The 24759-nt window shown below is 37.2% G+C and overlaps 1 protein-coding gene across 1 annotated transcript in view; it reads left to right on the top strand.

Moving 5' to 3' along the window:
* cacnb3b (calcium channel, voltage-dependent, beta 3b) overlaps window positions 1-24266 on the top strand; it is a 29353-nt gene extending 5087 nt beyond the window's left edge. Inside the window, exons 2-14 of the mRNA XM_007257869.4 lie at window positions 11413-11532; window positions 11640-11762; window positions 15347-15468; window positions 16626-16660; window positions 17939-17958; window positions 18171-18251; window positions 19777-19835; window positions 20575-20675; window positions 21630-21781; window positions 21889-21984; window positions 22091-22261; window positions 22428-22475; window positions 23635-24266. Coding sequence (XP_007257931.1) covers window positions 11413-11532; window positions 11640-11762; window positions 15347-15468; window positions 16626-16660; window positions 17939-17958; window positions 18171-18251; window positions 19777-19835; window positions 20575-20675; window positions 21630-21781; window positions 21889-21984; window positions 22091-22261; window positions 22428-22457 — 1110 coding nt within the window. The 3' untranslated portion in view covers window positions 22458-22475; window positions 23635-24266. The remainder of the gene's footprint in view (window positions 1-11412; window positions 11533-11639; window positions 11763-15346; window positions 15469-16625; window positions 16661-17938; window positions 17959-18170; window positions 18252-19776; window positions 19836-20574; window positions 20676-21629; window positions 21782-21888; window positions 21985-22090; window positions 22262-22427; window positions 22476-23634) is intronic.
* Window positions 24267-24759: the final 493 nt, after the last annotated feature.

The raw sequence follows: 24759 nt of genomic DNA, 5'->3' as shown, positions 1-24759 counted from the left end.
AACTATTGTGTCCTTATAAGGACAATGTTATTTGCAAACGACTTTCTGTACAAAGACAAAGTTTAATTTTTAAACTGGTTCGGTTCTACTGATCCCACATAGAAATAATACATTAAAAATGCACACCATAAAAAGGTTTCTCAGGAGGATATACTGTATAAAGGTGCAAGTTAGGGCTGAGCATCCTCATTAAAATGTGTACACAGTTAATATTCACAAGGCAAATTTTATGAAATGATACTGTGGTGTATTAAAATGGTAAAAATGTATTCATATGGAATTGTATAAGGAGTCTGTCTGTCTGGAGTGAGGGTCCTCTGAGAGATGGTGGAATGTTGGGCCAAGAGCAGGAAAAACACCATTACATCTGTTTTACGTTAAAAATTGTTGGACTCAGGCCTGAAAACATACATGTCCGTTTATGGTAAAGAAACGTGATACGCGTTGATCTTAACGTATAAATACTCTGGGAACAAAGAGAGACGGAGGGAGAGAGCTTCAGACACCGTGAATTAGGACAACTCATCTCTCCACTGTACCTTCTGAAACTCTGTTATATAATAAACTTAACCTGATTGATAAAACTAGAAGACAGTGTGTTAAGTTTCATTTCTTCAAGAACCATCCATCAAGAGAAGACACCACAATACAACTTTCTTGTTGTTTGATACAAAAGGAAAAATCACACTGTTCTTATTTTTTCAGCCACATCTACATATCTGCCCAAAAAAGATTACTTGGGTACACAGAGGGCACTATTAATACTGTGAAATATGTCACTTCTGTTGAAATCTGGTTAAAGATCCTGTATTTCTGTAATTTTGTAATATACAGTGCTGTGAAAAAGTGTTTGTTTAATAGTTTAATAATTAGATCATCAAACAAACTTTAAGATAACCTGAGTTAAAATAAAAAGCATTTTTTTAAATTATCTTTTCACTCATTAAAGGAAAAAAGTAGGGCTGTCAACAATAAAGAGTTAAAGCCAGCAATTAATTTGGAATCAGTAACTTGATCTGACTGATCTGCTGATAATTCACAGTTTAATTTGATATATTAGCCAGATAATATACTGCTATGAACAAACGCTGTCTCTGCTGCTCCATGTTGTTTTACAGAGAGCGCAGTATGTGCTGCATTCACTGCTTGCAGCCATGTGACTCTGTTTACTACATCTGCACTGCATGTCCCATTGAAAACACTGTGTTTGTAAGCGCAGCGGCAAATTTTTAGTGTCCTGTGTTAAAGCAGCTTCACACTGCATTTACTTCTCATTAACTGATCCGGACCATAGAAACCACTAGAAAAAAAAGCAATCCAAACCAACCCTCATTTCAAGTATGATAAAGTATGCTTTATTGAAGTATCATAAAATAAATATAAAAAAAGCAAAAACAAAATAAATCTTTAGGGGCAAACTACTCACTGTGGATTTATTAAGAACATACAATTAAACTCCAACTCGTGCCAAATCAAAATCTCAGTTTCTGGAGCACAAACACTTTTTTTGTGTAGTATGTAATTTTTTTAATGTGTCCCTTAATTTTTTTTGATGTCTTCAATATTAATCTACAATGTAATTGAGTAATTATAAAGTAACTGGAGTGAGTGATAGAAGGCTAGACCCTCTAGTCAATTCACTGTAAATTTCAACACACAGCAATTTCTATATTCCCTCAGTTCTACTCCAGAATGACAGTATTTGGATGTGAATGTATAAATGCTGCATGCTGTCGTTCCTCAGAACAGTGTATATCTGTGTGTAGGCCGATCCTCTTATTATAAGCGTGAAGCCTCTAACTGTCATCTCCACGTACTACACAGGAGCTGAACAGCATGTGGTCACGGCTCTGGGAATCAGATTCTGAGCGTCTGAATCAAAATAGGGCATGAAAGTGTTTGAAGTGCTGATGAATGAATGTTTGTGTTATCTAACAGGCCGGGTACGACGGGCGAGCTGCGCTGCCCCCTCTGCTGGCTGTGTTCTGGCATGTGGCGTCTGGGTGTGTTGGACTCTCAGGTTCATTACAGGATCCATTAGCTCACTGCGCTCGCGGACAGCCCACTCTGAGAGTCTGAGAGTCAGAGAGTGATGAGGGACAGAATGAGCTTCACCTGATAAACAGCTCATTCACTCCTGAACATGTGTTGTTCTCTTAACTAGGGGTGAAAAAAGCATCAGTGTGTTTCAGACTGATGAGGCTTGGAGGTGACGAGTCCTGCATCAGTTTTGGACTGACATAGCAATATAAATCTTTCAGTAATTATATATTGCAATATTACAAAAAAATATAGATAAAAAAATAATGATTAATAGTTAGTGATATAAGTCAAATATAATCTGTCTGGTAGATATGTTGAAAAATGTGGAAAATAAGAACAACACAAAACATGTAGCATGATATGTTTGATGTAATCTGAGATTGCTCCTGACATTGCCATCATATATATTTCAAAATGAACAAAAATATATTGGTCAAATAAAGTATATTTAAAACTCCATTTTAAATGTATTTAAAATAAATATTTGTAATACATTAAATTGGCCAATTCATATATATTTTTAATTAAATATGTTTATAAATAAACATTTGTCCTAGTTTTTAGTTTAGAAATAATTCAAATAAACTGCACCTAGAAAACGTGTTAGCATTTTCAATGAATATTTGCTAATACTTCATATAAAATAAACTATATGTCTGGTTTAATATTTAGTCATACAATACATCAGTCAAAAGTTGGGAAACACCTCTCAAATAATGTTTTTTTTTCTTTATTTTGTATACTGTATATTAACATTGAAAACATCTATAAATTAATGCATAATCTATAAATTAATGCATACAAAATTTATAAAGTGAAGAAAAAAGTGTTAAACAGGCAAAAATATGTTTTATACTTTAGATTCTTCTATGCATTACATTTTGCTTTGATGACAACTCTGCATTTGCATTCTTCTCTTAGTCTGTTTTAATTGCTAGAACCTGGAATATATTGGTCAAATATATTTAAAATGCAATTTAAATATTTATTTAAAATAAATATTTGTAATATATATCAAATCAGCCAATTAATATATTTTTATTAAATTATAAAAAATACATTTGTCCTAGTTCTTGGGTAAGATATAATCCAAATAATCTAAATGCATTCTTACATGCTAGAAATGCTCCTGAATCACTGCATCATCAGTTTCTCTCTTTTTTTAGCTTATTTTAGAGCCAGTGTAGAAGGTAATATTGCGAGCATTAGCATTTTCTTTGTTTCAGGTATTCACAGCTCGACCGTCCCTTTCAGAGGTCAGAGCCGCCCCAGACCAGGTGCACTTTTAGTCCTTGATGCAGATTTGAGCGTCAGAATTCACCAGGGTGAACTTGAAAAACAGTTTAGTGCACAAAAAAAAAAAATCTTCCCCACAGTTTTTGCAGTGTTTCCAAAGGTTCCTCCTACTTTAAAGATATCTCACCAGAGAGATGAAAAACACTATTACTTTTGGGGCAGTTTTTCAGAGAGGGATTAAGCCTAGTCTTGGGCAGAGCATTTTGAATAGAGAGGCTTAATCCCTTAGTCCCTGTCCAGAAAAGTGAGCCTTGCACAATTTCACTTTTTCATGACTGATACTGATACTGAATATAATAATCAGGCAAAAACAGATATCAAGCTGATTCCATCTTTTCCTTCTCTTAACAACAATTTTATAACTTTTATGAACATTTGGTTCTGGAAATCAGGCCAGAACCAGTTCTACAGAAGGTAAAACATTTAATTAACTCTTGTATTGTCTTGCAGGTCAAAAGTGACCCACTACCATGTTTAGCTGTAGAACAAATACCTTAAACTATTTTTATTTTATTTTTTTTAATTAGAAAAAGTGATACTTCACAGACGCTCTCCATACAACAGCTGATTTATAAAGAAGAATGGGCAAAAATCTCTAGAGTCTCTAGATGCGCAAAGCTGAGACAAACCCCAAAGCACTTACTGTTGTAATCAAAAGTCAAAGTCAAAGTCAAAGTGTTTTTTATTGTCATTTCAGCTATATACAGAGTACACAGTGAAACGAAACAACGTTCCTCCAAGGACCATGGTGCACATAAACACAGTGTAGACAGAACAATAGTGCAACAGTACAAAAGTGCAGACAGACAATACAACACAATACAGACAAAGAATAATAAATAACAAGACAGTGTGCAAATTTTGCAGTGTGCAAAAAAGACCAGTGAGGTAATATTACTCTATTACACAGTGTGCAATAGAGTCCAGTTGCAATTGCCAATTGCAGCGAATGGTGACTCTACTAAGTGTTGCTATAGTGGAGATGAATACTTTTGCACATCACAGTTTTCAGATTTTTATTTGATAAAAAAAAAATTAAAACCACGTATCATTTTCGTTCCACTTCACACTTATGCAATACTTTGTGTTTGTCTATCACTTAAATCTCAATAAAACATTTTTAAGTTTGTGGTGGTAAGGTGACAAAATTTGGAAATGTTCGAGGGGTATGAATACTTGTGCAAGTCACTGTATCTCAGATCAGCAGGTGTCTATATACTATTGGAGGCGTGGAGCATGCAGTGTGTGGATGTTGAGGCTGAGTGATGAGCTGAAGTGGAGATGTGAGAGTTATGGAAACACTCTTAGTGGATGAAGTTGCTGTGCTGTGTGTCTTTTAAAGGATTGCATTACTCTATTGATCGAGCTCTTGCTCTGCTAACTGCCGTGTCTGTCGGGTCATCTAAAAAAGGCCGGACGTTAATGCACAGTGTGTGTGTGTATGGAATGCATAATGTGAGTGTGTGAGTGTGTGTGTCTGGTCTCGACCCGACTTTAGTTTGTACTTGGCGTGGCTTCTGTTCGCTTTGCACGGCTTACTGGAATGACTCTGCTCTTTAATGAGGTTATGGACGATGGGTTCTTGTAAACTACACGGCTGCCCTTTTCAGTGCTGTTCATGACTTTGCTGTTACAACTAATGTGTTTCCTCAGCTTTCATTAGTAGCTTGGCTGGTGTGACTGCAGCAGAGCGTAGAGTGTGTTAAAGGTTCTTATTCTATATTTTTCTTACATTATTATTTTTTTTTCCCCTGAGGTCCACTTATAACACTTGTAACACTTTATACTCGGGTTTCACCAGACCCAGAAATACTTGTTCTGGTGCTAGATTTATGCAAATTTTATATATATATTTTTTTGTATTTTTACCCAATTTTCTCCCCAATTTACAAGGCCAATTACCCGATTCACCCCCTATCACTAGTGATGCCCCAACACCAGGAGGGTGAAGACTAGGGGTGTCACAATTCTCTAAATGCTCGATTCGATTTTATTTCCAATTTTAGGGTCACGATTCGATTCGATTTTCTTTTTTCTTTTTTTGACAGCAGAGAGGCCTATGCCAGTTTTAGATCAGTCAGTCATTATATCAGATATAAGTGATGCAAAGTGATACAAGTGATCTGTAATACACCACATTAGGCACTAATGGTCAAATTTAAATAATTTAATTAAGATATATATGTAATGCCATCTAGTGGCTTTTTTGGTAGCAGCAGTGTGCACTATTAAAACAGCAACATAACAAAATAAATAATAATAAAATACAGGAACAGTCATGTACAAAATAATAGAACAATAAGAGCCTCAACAAACTGAACTCTTTCCTACTTTTATTTAATAAAGATATATTATTAACTTTATCTGAGAGAAAGATGCTCCTTAAGGTACCAAAACTATGAACATATTTGAGGCTAGACAAAGCAACTGTTATTTTTATATTTTCAAGTTTTTCTTTAAGCAGATGAGAATGTCCACATTCTCTGAAGAAAGGGCTGCTCTGGAGAAGGGTCAGCTACAGTGTGCTGCGCCATTTGCGAAGCGTGCGCCATGACATAATTTTGATCGATTTCGATTAAATATCGAAATCGTGACACCCCTAGTGAGGAGTAGCACACACCTCCTCAGACACATATGAAGTCAGACTTCTTATCTTATTGTACTGCTGCTGATGCTGACGCAGCATTGCCGAGTAGCATCAAAATGTACTCGGAGGAAAGCGCAGTGACTCGGGTCCGATACATCAGCTCACAGGCGCCTTGTGATGATCGGCATCACCCTTTAGATCGATGAGGGGAAAGATCGCCATCTACCCACACAGAGAGAGCAAGACCAATTGTGCTCTCTCAGGGCTCTGGCAGATGATGGCAAGCTACATGAACAGGATTCGAATAAATGATCTCCTGATCATAGTGACAGCGCCTTAGTCCACTGAGGATTTCAGGTTTAACTTGTTACAGTGCAGATGTAATTAACTTAATTCAATGTTATTTCAATGTTAATGTAATTGCCAACTTTTACCCAATTTGGTTCATCAGGCCTGCCACCAGAATTTGGCAGGTATGGATCAAAAAGTACCAGAAACACTGAAATGGTCATCTTTTCCTTCATGCTCCAGTAGAACATTTAAATACAAAAATAAAGTTAAAAATTTGCATTGTGGACAATTATCAAGCAAAAAAACTGTTTTCTTTTGATTGGGCAATTGCCAGATTTGAAGTTTGGAGTTAGATTTTATTTTGCTGCACAGCTGCATCTGATGGGATGTTTCTGACTACTAACTTTAATTAATCGTCTTGTTTCTATAGGGTTTATGTAAAGTGGAAATCAGGGCTGTAACAAATACTCAGCCAACAAAATTATTTGGATAAACACCAAGTATTTTTTGACTGAATAACTTTAGTTGATGAAAATGCAGTGCATTACAATCATCCACATTACATGAATCGTGGAACTGTGTAGAATTGAATAGATCAAGTAATTTATATCAAAATATGACATTTACTTTGAAAAAATAGATGTAGGCTATGTGATTATAACAATGGTGAAAAAGTGGCAAAATTAATGAAAACTATTATCAGCCTTTGGTCAAATGTTTGGCTTGAGTTAAGGACGACAATTTGAATTTTGGTGCATTTCTTTGGTGAATGTGAATCCATGTCAAATTTTACATCATACTTGTTCTTTATCCACTATACTGGAAGACAGAGCCAAAACAATAATAATGGTGCCACTGTCCAATTACTTACATAATCCACTGTACCTCTAAATGTGTGTGTGTGTATGTGTGTAACTATTGTGAGCTTGTCAGAAAAACAAGGCCTCTTAAATATTCCTCTCCATCTTTTATCTGTGTTTTTCCCTTCAGTGGAGAGACAGAGGAGCTTTGCTGTTTGCTGGTGAAATCCAGCACTATTCTTGTTATTCTCTCATTACGCTGCGTGGAACAGGATCGTTCTGGCTCTTTTGCAGGGCCAGCGCTTCTTAAATTAAGCCGTTCATTTAGAGAGGGGATATATTTTAATCATACATAAGAATCTGCTATCTGGTGTGCGCATCTGCCTAATTATCCTTTTGTCTCTTCCGGTGGTGGAAGCAGCGGGGCCTGAGGCCGTCTTTGATATTTAAATGATATCAGCCTGCTCACCATCGGAGGGTGGGGGTGGGGGTGGGGGGGGGGGTGGTATGGGTTTAGGGAGAAGGAACAGAGAGAGAGAGAAAGAGAGAAAGAAGGAACATGCAAAGATGGAGTAAAAAGAGGATACACAAAAAGATTGTGTAGAGATTGATAGATGGAACAAATATGGAGAATAAGAACGAGGGCACAAAAAAACAAAGATAACATAAAACGGTGTACAATAAGAGACAACAACTCAGAATCAGATAGAGGGAGAAAGAAGAATAGAGAAAAAGAGAAAGTTTTAGACAGGGAGAAAAAACAGGGAAGGGGAAGAAACAGAAGAAAAAAGTTTTAAAGTTTTTAGAAAAGGCATTAGGGCTGTAAGATGAATACATTTTTATTGATATCCAGAAATCAATAAATATTGATTTCCCAAGAAACTCATTGAAAAAGCTGTGATAACATTCTCAATAACTGCAACCCACGTACAACAACAGAGGGCGCTCTTCTGACTTCAGACTGTGCTTCTGTAACTAGGCTGGAGGCAGAGTGAGGTAGAGTGAGATAGCGTGCAGTAGAGTGAGGTAGGGTACTGTATAGTATAGTAGGGTGTGGTAAAGTAAAGTAGAGTGCAGTAGAGTGAGGTAGAGGTCCACAGTGAACGCACTCACCAAACTAATCTTCTTATTCTGAAAAAATAAGTGCAGCCAAGCAAAGTGCCAAAAACCACTGGAGAGCTTAAATTATTTGAGGATTTATCCTGTTTCACATTGATATCGGGATACCCAGCAGCTTTATCATACAAGTATGATAAAGTAAAAGTATCATACAAGTAAAATAAAGTATGCCTTTGCTATCATTTGTTAAACAAATGCAGATAAAATAGACAAAGTTTTCTACAAAAGGGACTAGGCTTACAAGAGTTGTGAGGGACAGGCAGGGTCAGTAACATAATGGTAATTGTGTAAACAACATAGCAGAGAGTAGTCAGGCAAAGGGAGGACAGGTCGAACCAATTAGTAGCTCGGAGATTGAGAACACCATAGCGTCATGTGATTAGTGGAGTGAGGGAAGTCCGGTGTGGGTGCATGCAGGGAAGTGGAGTCTGGAGCAGGCAGACTGACAGCATCAGGACTGACATATTTAAATTTTTCTCCGACACTGTTTTCTCTATCCGTGTATTTATGTTGGTCAGTAACTATGTGAATAAAATATATTTTACTAGAGTTGTGAGGGACAGGCAGGGTCAGTAACAAAATGGCAGCAGGTGTAAACAACATAACGGAAAGTAGTCATCAGGCAAAGGGAGGACAGGTGGAATAAATTAGTAGCTCGGAGAGCGAGAACACCATAGCGTCATGTGATCAGTGGAGTCAGGGAAGTCTGGTATGGGTGCATGCTGGGAAGTGGAGTCCGGAGCAGGCAAACAGACAGCGCTTGGACTGACATATTTAATTATTTTTCCCTAACACTGTTTTCTCCATACGTGTATTTATGTTGTTCAGTAACTATATGAATTAAATATATTTTACTAGAGTTGTTAGGGACAGGCAGGGTCAGTAACAAAATGGCAGCAGGTGTAAACAACATAACGGAAAGTAGTCATCAGGCAAAGGGAGGACAGGTGGAATAAATTAGTAGCTCGGAGAGCGAGAACACCATAGCGTCTTGTGATCAGTGGAGTCAGGGAAGTCTGGTGTGGGTGCATGCTGGGAAGTGGAGTCCGGAGCAGGCAAACATACAGCTTATGCTTCATCACAAAACACTGTGTTGACTACTGGTGGTTGCTATTTTATGTACATCACATCATTTGTTCCTTACTTTAAATAGAACGAACCAGTAGTGTAGGTGCAGGGATCTTATGGGTTAAGGTTAAGGGAATATTTTTTCTCCACTGATATAAATGTGATGACTTTAATTAAAATTTTCTCTAAAGCCTTAGTCTGTCTTTGCCTTCTGTCGCTCAGTGAAGATCTCCCCCTATCCTCACACTCTATTTAAAAGATAATACCTTGCTAATTAACACCTCTCTTGAGTGGGGCGTATCTGCAGGCGGGAGTGTAGAAGATGGAGAAATGAAGAAATGTGCTGTGTCATTGCATAAAGAGAGAGAGAGAGAGAGAGAATGTGCTTATCTGGCTACTTTGTCGCCCTCACTGGCACATGCCATCAATAATACATTACAATTGAGTGCTTAGCCTCTATGACTGGTTAGCGTTTGCACTCCGTCACACTTATATAAAGCACTTCAGCTATCTGAGCTGGTAACACTCACAGTCTGAAGTGTTCCTCCTGCTTTAGTCAGGGTGGCCCTCTGGTGCTCAGATTTGCTGCTGCTTTAACCCACCAGACTTAAATCTTCAGCTAATTATGAAGCATGTCATGAGTCAGAAACTAAGGAAAATTGCTAAGGGGGGCAAATTACTTGCAGGCCACAAATAGAATCAGCATTTTTAGCTAGGAAATGAAAAATGCCTCCTAAAATGTCTTTAAATCACAAAATAAATAAATTAAATTACATTCAGTTTACATGCTGCAGTTTACATGCAGTGTAATGTATGAGTCGGGCCTTCGGATGGCTCTTTTTGTTTTTGTTCACAAAAGTCACTCATCTGTTCACAACGAAAATTCTAGCTAGTCACAATTATTATCAGCCACGGTTCTGTGCATAATTCCAATTATCTCCCATGCTACTTGCCTTGCCATGAGCCATCTGGCCTGTATTCAGCCTCACTCACACGATAACACCTTACAGCTTATACAGACGTGATGCATTCCCAAGCAATCTCCTCTGTAACACTTCATGATGAATTTACAAACTTCAGTCCCATGACTTTTGGCATGTCAGTGTTAGCCCTGTACGTTCAAGGGTATTCAGATAACTCTACTAATTACCGAATGCGTCCAATGCACACAGCTTTCATTACTGTCATAAAATGACAAACCTAACAGATTAACCCCTTAACAGGCCAGGATTTTTGTCAATTCTCTGACATTACACCCCTAAATCTTCAGGATTCCATTCAAGCATTAAATAAAAAGCTTTCATGTTTGATAAGGAACAATAGTGAAAAGCATAATTTTAATTGTGATAGAAAGTATATAAAAATAGTCAAGTAAATCGGCAACTATGAAAATATAATGAATAAAATCATAAAACTTTCCTGAACTTCATTTTAAAATCAATACCTAAAATCCTAAAAACAAATCAACCAATTCATGGCCTCCAAACCTTTAGTTTCCTTATGTTTTCTAGTTTTTAAGTCTATTTTCAAACCTGCAGAATTTGGATGGATTCTTGTTACTGATTAGAGAAAACAGGCAGCTTCTCAAAGTGTCATATAGGAGATTTCAAAGCCCTCAAAGTTTAGAATGTAAATAAGTTATTTTACTGCAGAAAAAAGGGTTGTGCACCACCTACACTTGTAGACAGTATAGGGGTCAAGGCATGTTAATAGGTTAACACATGAGCCTAGGGTCACCATACTCAATGCCAAGTGTCAACTATAGTGTTATAAAGCTTGGCAGTACTATACCAGTATCAGTACCATTGGGATGAGTTGGAGTTCCTCACAGAACCAAACACACCATACTGTCCATCACAGAAAAGAACCATTAAAACAATTCACATACAAAATGCAGTTGTATATAGTATGATTGCATTTGCTGAGGAACCAATAAAGAACCACTTTAAAAAAAAAAAAGCACTAATGATAAATGTAATCAAATCATCACAGCAGTGTTCTGACATCTGGTGTTGGAGAAGAACCACTGGAACTGTTCTCACAGTGCTATGTACAGTTTAACTATCGGCTGTACTAAAGAACGCTTGAAGATCCACTTTTTAAGAAGAATTAAGTCACCCAATATCTGTAAATACGGGTAAACGCAATCAAATCCTGACAACAATGTTCCTACATGTGTCATAAAGCTTCTCACTCTTTCTCTGGCAGGGTTCGGCTGATTCCTACACGAGTAGACCCTCGGATTCCGACCTGTCCCTGGAGGAGGATAAGGAGGCGTCTCGGCGGGAAGCCGAGCGCCAGGCCCTGCTGCAGCTCGAGAGAGCCAAGGTCCACTTAATTCACCTTTTACACACACACACACTGTCTCACAGTCACACACACACACACTTCCAGTCACACTCCACTTATACAGTGTCCTCTCCTCTCCTGTGTAGACCAAACCTGTGGCTTTTGCAGTGAAAACCAATGTCAGCTACTGTGGGGCCTTAGATGAGGACTGTCCTGTGCAGGGCGCTGCCATCAACTTCGAAACCAAAGACTTTCTACACATAAAAGAGGTGAGCTTTAGATTTTAGACGGCAGCATCTACAATTTAAGATAACATCTCTAACTCTCACGCTATTATCTGTGTGACTCCGGACCATAAGATCATCCAGAAAGCACTCTAAGAGCTGAAACACTTCTGAGAACAGCATCATGAATGAGCAGATATATGTAAATTAGCTTTTACTTGTGACATCAATGATGTCTTTGCTGTTTTAAAGGCTGTTTAACAACATATTTTACATATATATATATATATATATATATATATATATATATATATTTATATATATATATATATATATAGTCCAATAGAGCAAATCATTTTTCAAAGGAGTCACATAAACTTAAACTTTGGCATTTGTGGAGGACTGGACCAATAGGTTGATCCCAACTTGGCTCAATATTAATTTTATTTAAAAATCGGTAAAAATACATGGTTTTGATAACATTTACTGGTAAGAGTTGGGGGAATAATAAAAACACCAACATTATACACACATTTTAATGTTTTTGCAGTAAGACCATTATTAAATTATACAAAATGTCACACCTGCACACAAGGCACCTTTAAGATCAGCCTCTTCAGAGTATGAAGAGGCTAACTCCGCCCCTTCTGCACACCTATTGGACATCACTTCATTAACAGGACTATTTATACTGGGACTCTTGCTTAGTCAAGTTGCTAGTCAATACTGCATTTATCGAGTGTTACTTTTTTCCTGTTTTTTTTTCTCTGTCTGCCCTTGACTGCGATTTTTGCCTTGTGTTCTATTTCTGTTTTTTGTTTTTTTTGTTTTTTTATCTCCTGCCTGTTTTTTGACTACGATTTTGCCTAGTGTTTTTGGATAAATAAACCTGCCTTGCATTTGCATGGAAACAACCTTGGTTGGTTCTTACACAAAATGCTATTTTTATTTAGTTTGTAGTGTAATTACCTCATAGCAGCCTGTACTGGCACACACTTAAATCATCAAACAAACATGAATACATAAAACAGCAATTTAGTTGTATTGAATGCATAATTTAAAGTGCCTTAAAGAAAAAAGGCCAGGGAGGCTCCGTTTTCCATCACTCTAAAGATAACTGTACTATTTGGTAACTACAGGCAAATTGTACCTGTGTTAAAACTGCCTGGAACCATTGATAGATCCACAACGTTTTAAAGATCAGTGTTGGGAAGTAACGGATTACATGTAACGGCGTTACGTAATCAGATTACAAATTATGAGTAACTGTAATCCGTTACAGTTACTGCTTCAGTAAATGGTAATCAGATTACAGTTACTCTGCTAAAATAAAAGGATTACATTGCGGTACTTTCCTATTTTTGCTCTTCCAATCCAACACTGACAAAACGCAAATAACATTTTGCGGTGAAATCGCTCTGATAGGACAGGGAACTGTCTGCCCCTCCTCCCGTCTCGCTGCACACACACACAGGGAGGAGGGGCAGACAGCGGCTCCGCACACACAACGAGACGAAATTAACTGACATTTTGGTCAACGAATAAAAACGAGACGAAAATGTTTGGCAGAGACGAAATCCAATCAGACTGATTTAGTTCTGTGAAAGGTAGTGACCAGTTAGGAAGCGATCCAATCACTGCTACTTTAGCTACTTTAGGTGCAGTAGCGCTGCGCGCTCAGTTACAAACCCGGGAATTAACCTGTCGTTACGGAGCTCGACTGGAAGTTAACTCGACAGTGTTCAGCAGGGAGAGAGAGAGGAGAGGCGATATATTTCTACGTCGCGAAAAACAAGATAATGTGTAAACAGAGACTCCATCTCCGGTAAAAACACCACTAATCTTTCAGCTTCTGCAGACCAGAGTCACACAGATCTCCATGCAGAGATCAGCGTTTTAATGCTGATGTTATTTCATGAGCTGATGTGTTTAACTCGGCAGTGCACTAAAACACAGAACTGATACAGAACTCACTCATTAAGATCAGATCATCTGTTTAGTCTCACAGTGGGAAAGATATAGCTAGTGTTAAAGCAGGAACAGGTCAGAAAGGAACTCAATAATATAACCAAAATAAAACAATAAAATAAGTGAATCTATGAACCTAAAAGTCTGTGTAAATTCCTTACAGCACTTTCTCATAAGTTTCTTACTTTAACTCATGAAGTCTCTCAGTACATCCTGAGAGCATCTCTACAGCACAGTGTGTGAATGTGTGTTCATTTATAGACTGTAGCTCCAGTAGGTGTGCTGGAGATAAAACTAGATCCTTTAAAATTGTTTTTGCATCTACAGCTCTGTTCAAACTATAATTTAACTATTCAGATGTTTTATGACCTGATTTCTAGAGCAAAATTTTAAATGTAACATATGTATAGTCACACACCTATAATAATAATAATAATATACATTAAATCATATATCAATATATTTCACTTTCAAACATTAACAATATTACTCAAGTGGTTATTACACGTTTCATTTCGTATACGTGTAGAGTTAATAATTCAAGGGAACTGATGAAAAAGCATTTACATTTACACCCTTTACATTTTAGTCAACTAAATTTACTGTAATTTTAGTCGACTATATTCTTATGACATTAAGTCGACTAAAACTAAAAACATTTCAGATGACTAAATTGTGACTAAAACTAAATACTATTTTCGTCACAAGACTATGACTAAGACTAAATCAAAATTTGTTGTCAAAATTAACACTGGTGGCAAACCTGCAAATAGATAGCTTACAGTTGTTGTTACATTGTTTGGTTATAAATGTTTTTTTCATCAATTTATAGAAGTGTTTCATAAAATTGTTTGATGAAATGGTTTCATAAGTATTTTTAGAGAGTGATTGAAAAGGCTAGTTAATTTGTTTATCTATTTGTTAACTGGAAAGAAAAATAAAATAATAATATGCAATATGTGGTTGCTACATTCATTCAGGCTTATAAAAATGACAATATTTAAAGTAATCCAAAGTAATCAGATTACGTTACTCACTTGAAGTAATGTAACTGATTACGTTACAAATTACATTTTGAGTGATGTAATCAGTAATCTGTAAGGGATTACATTTTAAAAGTAACCTTCCCAACACTGTTAAAGATACATTACCTTACATTACATAACATTTGGCAGACGCTTTTCTCACTTACAATAATAAAGTACAAATGTAATAGAAGTTAAAGGTAAAAACATCTTTAGATAGGGCTTAAAGGAGGTCAAAGGGAAATAATGGTGTAGAGGAGTGAAGGAGGGGAAGGAGGAAATGAGGTTAGAAGTAGTTAGTTTAGTTAGTTAGAGGTGTTATGAGATTAAGGGCTCTTTGAAGAGCTCTGTCTTCAGGAGAGATTCTCCTGATCTGGTAGTGGAAGGTAGTTAGTTAGAGGTGTTAGGAGAGTAAGTGCTCTTTGAAGAGCTCTGTCTTCAGGAGTTTATTAAAGTTAGCGAGAGATTCTCCTGATCTGGTAGTGGAAGGTAGTTTGTTCCACCATTGGTGGCATGACAGCATGACCTAAGACATATAAGGCTTGTATACTAAACGCATAAAAAAGTGTTTGGGCTGTTTTGCTGGGGGGCTGTGGTGTTTAATTTGTGTTTAACTTGTGTTTCCTCCTGTTACAGAAGTACAGCAATGACTGGTGGATCGGACGGCTGGTGAAGGAGGGGGCTGATATCAGCTTCATCCCCAGCCCTGTTAAACTGGAGGCCATGCGCCTCAAACAGGAACTGAAAGCTGCACAGAGGTACGGCAAGCTTTTTCTACAGGACCTCCAGGAAAGCAGCGTATACTTCTCTATCAGTCACAATAATAATAATATATAAAAGAAATAAACATTTTAAATAGATCACTCTGTGTGAAATACCTCTATATAATATATTAGTTTCACATTTTGAACTAAATTACTGGAATAAATGCCTGGTTTAAACAGACTGCATTTCTGTGATCAGAGTCTCACAGTCAACCGGAAATAAATCTGTAATTATTACTGTGGATTTTATCCTCTCTCTTTTTAGTCTCTTTCTCCCTCTCTCTCTCTTTCTTTCTGCTGTTTGTTGGTGTGAGAGTATTTGCGTGCTTGTGCTCATGCTTATTCACCAGTAGACAAGAAAAGTATTAGATTAATACAGTTATGCTAGTTGCATTTTTGGATTGAGCTGATAAAGGAACACAAGAACCATCTAATTTTCAACTACATTGTACTTTAAGTACTTGTAATTGTTTTACATGAGACATTAATGAGATATTACCTGGTCACACTAGGGACAAATTTTAATAACAAGTGTAAACAGAATCCAGTCACAGCTCACCATTGCCAGTTCTCTTCTCATTTTGTCCTGGTGGGGGCAGCATTTGTGTGATTGGCCACTGGCCATGAATTAAGGACCACTAACATATGTGCTCTCCACTGGATCCTGTTTATCCTGGGTTTTCTCCATTCATTTTGTATGAGACTATATCAGACAAGTATGGGACACCCAAACTGGGCTGCACCAGTTTTATAATTAGAAATATATATATTTTATGCTATAAGTTGCTCAAAAACATAGATCCATCTCTGACCAGTCCATTCCTTTCCTGATTCTGCATATTCTGTATATTCGTATTGTGAATGATTTTATCAGTTCTGTTCAGTAAAAAAAATGAGATTTGTAAAGTAGCTTACATTCTGGATCATCCATTGTCTCTGTACATGGAATTAATTATATTTACATGATCTCTTTCTTTATGATTGATTTAATTCCACATTATTTGAATGTATTCAGTCACAAAACACATTTCACAAACTCTGACATTACTAACTGGTATGAGGTTTAAATTTAGAGTACAATGAAGGGTAATAAACTTGCTTGGCTCTTCATGCTCTCATATTCTGTTTAAACTGTGCTTGATTTTCTACAGAAAACCAGGAGGAAGACCCACACCTCCATCTTCAGGTAAGAAAACACCACAAATCTAAATTTAAAGGAATCTGAATTAGGTCACTAGAAAATTTAGCTAATTTGCTCAAATGGCCTCTTAAATATACCCTATGTAATGTAGCATCTGAAGATTCATAGTTGTGTTTTATACATTTTCTTGTACAATCAATGTCTATAATATACTGTATATAATCAATGTCCAATGAAAAACAAGTATCTCCAAAACAACAACTTTACAGGATACAGAAAAAAAACGTTCTAAACTTTTAATGGAAGTCAGTGTAAAGGGAATTTATTTCAGGTCATGTTAAAGTACCTCTATTGGTCTGTTCATCAAGAAATTTTGGCACAGTGTAAGGGACAGTAGTTTCAAATGATGTAGTAAACTAAAAATCGCTGTCCAATGAAAAACTAAAGATACTTGTTTTTCATTGGACAGCGACAATATATTCTATTTTTCATTTTACGTTGTATACAGTATATTTGTGATCTGCTGCACACTAATTGGGATCAAGCACCTACATTTTTTACTCACCAGTATACCTGTGATGTGACAATAAACCTGATTTGATTCTTCTTCCCCAAATTACACTCTAAAAAACAGAGGTATGATATACTTTTTTGTACTCAAAGGTACACTCTTTATAATTGTACCCTCAAAGGAACAATATTGGTCTTTACAGGGTCAGATTTGTTCCCTCTGAAGTACAAAGTCATTTCTAACAGCAATAAGTACAAATTTGTACCATTTAACCAGCCAAAGGGTACATTCAGTATTCTGTATCACTGTACTAATAAACAATATATATTTTATTTGCACATTTTTTATTTGAAAGCCAGACCATTTTGGATCATCAAGTTTTTGAGCCATGTTTAGTTGATGATGATGTTTATAATTTTTATAATCTATACTGCCACAAAAACCATGGGTACAAAAAAGGACTTTCACTGAAAGGTACTTTTTTGTACCTCAATATAAGGTACAGCCCCAGCGACAAGCTTTGTACTCTTTTAAGTACAAATCTGTACTTACATTTCTTAGTGTGTAGGCAAGACCTGGTTGGTGCAGTTTTGCCAATTTATACATTTTGTGATTGTTCAGACCCTCTACTGAGTTTCAGTGTTTAATTTCATAGATTTTATAGTACTTTGTGTGTATATATGTGTGTGTGTGTGTGTGTGTGTGTGTGTTTGTGTGTGTGAGAGAGAGAGTTCTTGTATTTTCTCACTTTCACAACTCAACTCTCTCACAAACTTGTATTAAACATGTTTTTTTCTCTTGCTCTTTAAAAGCTAAACAGAAGCAGAAGCAGGTAGGAAGCTCACGCTGCTCTTTCTGACTTTAGTAAACAGTAGACACCAGAGCGCCGCACCGCACAGACCCCACTGTATATCATTACTGACGCTGGGAGCTGAAAGCCCACAGGCTACTCATTAGCTGCTGGAGGAAGTTGGTTAAGATTCAGAGCGTACCCTGAGATCTACAGCTTCAAAGAGGCTGTTTGTGTGTGTTTGATTATTTCAGACGGAACATGTTCCACCGTATGATGTCGTACCGTCCATGAGGCCAGTGGTGCTGGTTGGGCCCTCACTGAAAGGATATGAGGTATGATGGACATTTCTTTTTTTTGCATTAATTACAATTTCTGCTTGTTTTTATCATTAAGATGTACGTAGATTAATTCAGGGTGGTTTGATTTAAAAATGTAATTCAACCCTGCTTACCAGAAAGAGCATCATGTCTGACAAATGGTTTTACAGAACTTTTTGAGTTAAAGTTAGAAAACACTGATGGAAAAAAGCAGCAGAAGCAAATCAAAGACTGAACTGACCTGATCTGAATATTATGTGAACTGAATGTTTAATTAGAATTTGTAATACACAGAATATATATATATATATATATATATATACATATATATATATATATATATATATATATATATATATATAATCAGTTTTTTGGTATTTTACATTTGAAAATAGCCTAAATTTGTATTTTGAACAAAAATTAAGCACTGAATATTATTAAAATAAAAGGAATGTTCTGTCTGCTCAGTGACCTGCTTTTCATACTCTAAATTAACCTGTATTATTATTAATATAGTAGGTATTTACATACATTTGCATAAAATAAAATGCATATATGACCTTTACTTTGAGTGAATACATCCTGACCAATAAAAATGTCCCATAATTTGCATTAAATTGAGATATAATTTTTCTGTTATTCTGCTTTATAAATTACATCTGATATAAACTAGACCACAAAGAATAGTTATACAAAGGACCTTTAATTTAGTGCTGTAGGGCATCAATGCTTTTTACATCTTATTAATTTGACTAAATATCTAAATTAAAATATATGATTAATTTCAAGAATATAATACTGCAACAAAATAAATATAAAAGATTACATTTATGTAAATGTAACCAAAAAAATCTGTATTTATCTGTATCTATTTTGTAGACAACAGTAACTTAAGAGTACTAAACAAAATAATAATGTATCAAAATGAAAAATTTAACATAATAATGTAATGTAGCAACAAAATGATCAAAATACTAAAGTTCTGAATATTTAGTGCATGCATATACACTGCAATCATAATGTGTTGCTATTATAATCATTATATTGAGTATTTAAATCACAGTATTACCTTGTCATAATATATTACATACAAGATGATATGGCAGACCACTTATGTGTGTGCATGTGTGAGTCTGTGCATCCATGTGTGTGTTGGTGTGTGTGCGTGTGTGTGGTGCTTTCTGTGTGAAATATTGATGCGTTTCTGTAGCTCTGTATCTCAGTAAGGCTCTGGAGGGAGCAGCAGGCTGAAGAGCTGAGGCTGTTCTGCTGCGTCCGCTGCTGCCCCTCTATTTCAGGAGACATCCATTTTTTAGCCCGAGTCTAAATTAAAGCACATCACCTCACCCAGACCACATTAAACTTTCACACAGCTTCTTCTCTAAAGCCCCACTGCTGCTGCTCTTTATCCTGCTGCAGCGCATTCAGTCCTGTATTGTCCCACAGCAGCTGTACATGCCGGGAGCAGAGCCAGGGAATGGAGTCAGCAGGACTGTGTTAGATTTATTGGACATCTTGTATTTTATTTCTTTTTTTTCAGGTGACAGATATGATGCAGAAAGCACTGTTTGACTTCCTCAAGCACAGGTTTGATGGAAGGTAAGTACAAACAAAGTTCTTATGAGCAAGTTTGTTTACTTGGCAGCGATTTTTGCCATGCCAGTGTTTCCATTTCGCCCTATCAGGGGGTAGGTCCTGATTCTCATTAGGCTAGAGGGGTTGGGGGAGGAATAGGGCTTGTTAGCCCTTCATACAAAGATTTTTCAGATGCACATTTTAAATCGAGGGCTATGTGATTTTTGGTGTGAAGTTGGTGGAACAAGCGACCAAAGAAACACAGAAATGTACAAAAGTATTGTCCTCGTTAAAAGTGACGATTAGTACTATATTACCATAGTTTAATGTGTAGTTTTAATGTTTTATGTTCAAATTCTTCATAACAAGCATAAAAAAGATCGTTAGTACTTTGTCTCATTAGCTAGCTAACTAACTTTCCAGTTCCACCTTAAATAGTGCAACAGGCAACAGAAGCTGCCGCATTTAAGGTGTAGCAGAGAATTAAAATAAAATAAAAGCTAACCAAAGCTAATTTTGTCCACATCACAGAAGAATTAAGGAATAGACAATAATAATTCATTTCTGCACCAGTCCACCCCTTTCTGAAGACACATAAAGCCCTAAAGTTAACTAGTTAAGCAGCAGCAGCTAGGTTACTGAACGCACAGATCAGCTGCATAATATATTGATTATTAACGTGTCAATATATAGCAAAATAATAAAGATACTAAAATTTTGTCCATATTGTACAGTCCAAATAATTTTGCTGTTTCTTTGGCAGAATCTCGATCACACGAGTGACTGCGGATCTGTCTCTAGCCAAGAGGTCTGTGCTAAATAAGAAAGCCATTATGGAAAGGTCCAACACACGCTCCAGTTTAGGTAAGTGAAGTAGAAGAAAGAAAGAAGATTGAAGTCTGTGTTCATTAGAAACACAAAAATACAGTACAGCAAGTTTTGGACTTTAACCTCCACAATTAAACTATCCATGAAAGAGAACACACACAAGTGAATTCTAGTTAATTTTGGAGTGAGAACATACACACCCTTATCACCTTGAAATCAACTGGGGATTAGTTCGCTTGCTCAAAAGCACTACAGCCCTGAATGTTTAGAGATTGATGTTCATTTACTCCCCTTTACACACGTTTCCTGCCAGTCCATAGGATCAAACCAGTCCATTTCTCTAACTTTCTCTGTCCTTTTAGGCCAAGGCTGCTTCCTATTGCCTAAGAAGTTATTAATATAGGGTACTAAAGCTTTAGAGATGTGAACAATCCCATGCAATATCTGTGTCAAATTAACATACATTACATACATACATACACACATTAACATCAAAATCCCAGCCTGCCGCACCTACAGAAAATTTACTAGAGAGCACCAAAAGTTGTTAGCTGACAGCAGACTCTTGATGCTTTCCAGAATCTCTCCAAACCCAAATACTAACAGGTTTACAGAGAAGTATCTCACTTTTATGATTGATACTTTTATGAATAATTTCTTATTCAGTGGAAATGCTGTATTTCACAGCTTGCTGAAGCATTTAGTCAAGGTATTATAAAAAATAAATGAAGTGCTTTTGTGTATTTGTGTATATTTCTGCTTTGCTCATAGAATGTGCTCTGGTCTATTTTATCCTTATGATGTGACATTAACAACAACACTTATATTACAAATGAATGATATAAAAAATATATGTTAAACAAGTAAAAATTGTGCATCAGTCCATCACAACTTACGTATATTATAATAATGTTATTAAATGTAACTACCATGTAATTACTGTTTTAATGCAGATTTTGTTCTGATTTTATTCTGCATATTGATTTTTAGCGGAGGTTCAGAGTGAGATAGAGAGGATATTTGAGTTGGCGAAGTCTTTACAGTTGGTGGTATTAGATGCAGACACAATTAACCATCCAGCACAACTGTCCAAAACATCACTCGCCCCCATCATCGTCTATGTGAAGGTGTCATCACCCAAGGTACAGCATGAAAATATAATCAGTCTTTCAGCCACTGTTACTGCTTAACTTATAGAGGTGTTATTCTTATACACTGCTCTCACTAACCCCTGAATGTTCTTTACCAGGTCCTCCAAAGACTCATCAAATCCAGAGGAAAGTCTCAAAGCAAACACCTGAATGTGCAGATGATGGCAGGAGATAAACTCGCCCAGTGCCCACCGGTTAGTCTGATTAAAGCAGTCCTGTCTCTGTACTGCACACTTACTTGCTTGGCTGGATACTTACTCTGTTTCATTCTCTCTATTTTTTTCATTTTTTCTGCATCAGGAAATGTTTGATGTCATCCTGGATGAGAATCAGCTGGAGGATGCATGTGAACACCTGGCTGAGTATCTGGACATTTACTGGCGTGCTACCCACCTACCAGGTTCAGCTCCTGTGAACCCTCTACTGGAGCAGAACGTGGTGACACCACCCTCGGCTAACTCCAGCCAACAGGTGACACCAAGCGTTCAAACTTTCTGACACCTAGCGTTCAAGCGTTCAAACCTGCTTAACAGCGGGCCAACTTTCATTCTATTTCTAAAATACCTAAGACACCCCTGCTTTGAACTGTGTTTTCAAATTGCCTCCCAGTTTCTTAATCTAATGCTTTTTTCCACAGTTCTCTGAGACTCAAGAGTTGATTGAATGAGTGTTACTACAGATCTGGGTGAGTACCAGAAAACATTTTTTTTCTTTTGTTTTTTCAGTATTATCATTTAAGCACTGCAAGCATAGTGAAACAAATTAAAATGGAACAAAAAGGAGAAAAAATTATATGATTGTAGCAGTTTATATAGTTTTTATAGCCAGAGCGTGGTGAGGACAGTTCCTTAATTGAATTAATAGACTGGAAAAACTGGAGAAAGCTGAAAGGGGTCCAGTAGAGGAAGAGGTCTGGTAGCCTTTGATTTCTGTCAAGGTGCTGCGGATCAACACAGAGTTACTGCAGCTTGTTCTTACAGCCTACAACACAGAGGCCAAGCAGTTAATCATAATATATGATCTTCAAGTATACTTAAGGTAGCCCGGGGGGAATGACTACACACTGATGGTGAGTGTCAGAAAATGGGCAACATACCCACCCAGTATCCAAATAGTGCTAGAAGCCAATGAAAAAGAAGCTGCCAATGGCAACAGACTAAAGTATAAAAGTTATTATAAGTTGGTGCAACTCAAAGATCTCTGTTTTAATGTGTATGTGGCCACAAATGCTCAGCTAACTCAAAGAAGTTGAGTGATGTTTAGAAATATCCAATTTTATGTAAAACAGACTTATAGGTTATTGGTTTACAGTGTACATTACCTGTAGATTAAAGCTTTCTAAAGAGGAATAAAATGAGTCCAATAGTAATCTGTTACAAACAATTTGCTGCGTTACATTAAGTGTGTGCACTTAAAGGGAGTCTGATTCTCGCAAAAAGGCAGAATTCTGCCCAACACCTGGAAAGCCAACTCGCAGAACTGACAACATGCACATCCAAGTATAGGGAGACGCAGCCCACATATGTGATGATGACAGGACATAGCTTAGTGTATTCAGTCCGAATTGAGTGGAACTGAGCCTTTTACATTGTAAAAACATGTGAACCATGGTTCAGAGTTTAGTCTTGTCGGACTTTCAGGTGTGAAAAAGCATGCTTGCCTGGGCAATAGAACACTCGCCATGCAAAAATTGGTGGTGTTCTGAAACTTTTGACTGGAAATGAATGTATTTTATCTCCTTGTGCTGCATCATTACTAAAATATTATGTCTGACACAGAGAAAAGCTAAGCATGCAGTACTATCTAGCCCTGCTGATCTCATACTAACTCCAGTCTATTCTCAGCTTGTTCTAAGATTCGTCAGAGGGGCACAGATTGTTCTGAAGCCCCTCCCAGTCCATCTCTCAGAGGCCAGCCACTCTCTGCCCCTGAGCGGGAGGAGCTCAGAGCAGCTGCCCCCTGAGGAAGAGGAAGAGGAGTAGGAGGAGGAGAAGGAGGAGGAGGAGGTTAGAAGAAGAAGAATAGAGGAGGATAAATAAGGAAGGGGACCAACCCCACCGTCCTGAGCACACAGGAGGTGCAGCTTAACGCCCACCCAGCACAGCCACACGTGCCAGCCGCTACGTCTCAGGACCGCTCCGCTGCAGCACAATACACACACACACACACACACACACACACACACACACACATACACACACACAACTGAGATACACAATACCTGCCAGCACATCTTTACAGACTACATACAGTCTATGTCAAAAAGTGTCCAGACAGTCCTTTTAATTAGCGGACCAGTAGACTATTTAAAGCCCACTCAGTGCTGACACAGGGGTTAAACTGCACACACATAACTGTGTAATATCTACAGAAAAGCATTGCCTGTAGAAACACTCTATAGATCTTTTTTTATGCAATGCAAAGCATCAGCATGAAGTGGAGTGATGCTCAGTGGCATTGGATTGTGGAGAATCACACTCAGACACACAAGTGTCAGCTATGAGGTATGGGATATGGGATGAGTTAGAGTGATTAAGCTCCATTGAAGAACTTGAAAAAGATGAGTTGATGAGACTGATTGAGTGATGATGCTGCATTAAAATAATTTGGACATACTGTATGAAGCTCTATTTAGGACCTTTGGTATCATTTAGGATCAGTTGCAATGTGTTGGAGTGATGAAGCACTATTGAAAGGCTTTGAGATGAGTCAGAGTGATGAATTGCCATTGAAGACCTCTGGAATGAGCTAGAGTAATTAATCTCTATGTAGGATCTTTGGTGTGAGATACAGCAATGAATCACCAGTGCAGACCTTTGAGATACAGGAGGTCTAATGGTCCATTAAAGACCTTTGGGATGAGTTGGTGGTGTAACATTCCATTGAAGACCTTTGGGATGAGTTGGATGTATAACAGTCCATTGAAGACCTCTGGGATAAGTTGGAGGTAAAACAGTCCATTGAAGACC

This window comes from Astyanax mexicanus, chromosome 13 (assembly GCF_023375975.1).
Source record: "Astyanax mexicanus isolate ESR-SI-001 chromosome 13, AstMex3_surface, whole genome shotgun sequence".
NCBI classification, from domain to species: Eukaryota; Metazoa; Chordata; class Actinopteri; order Characiformes; family Acestrorhamphidae; genus Astyanax; species Astyanax mexicanus.
The sequence above is the reverse complement of the archived record's forward strand: the minus strand, read 5'-3'. Positions and strand labels throughout refer to the sequence as shown.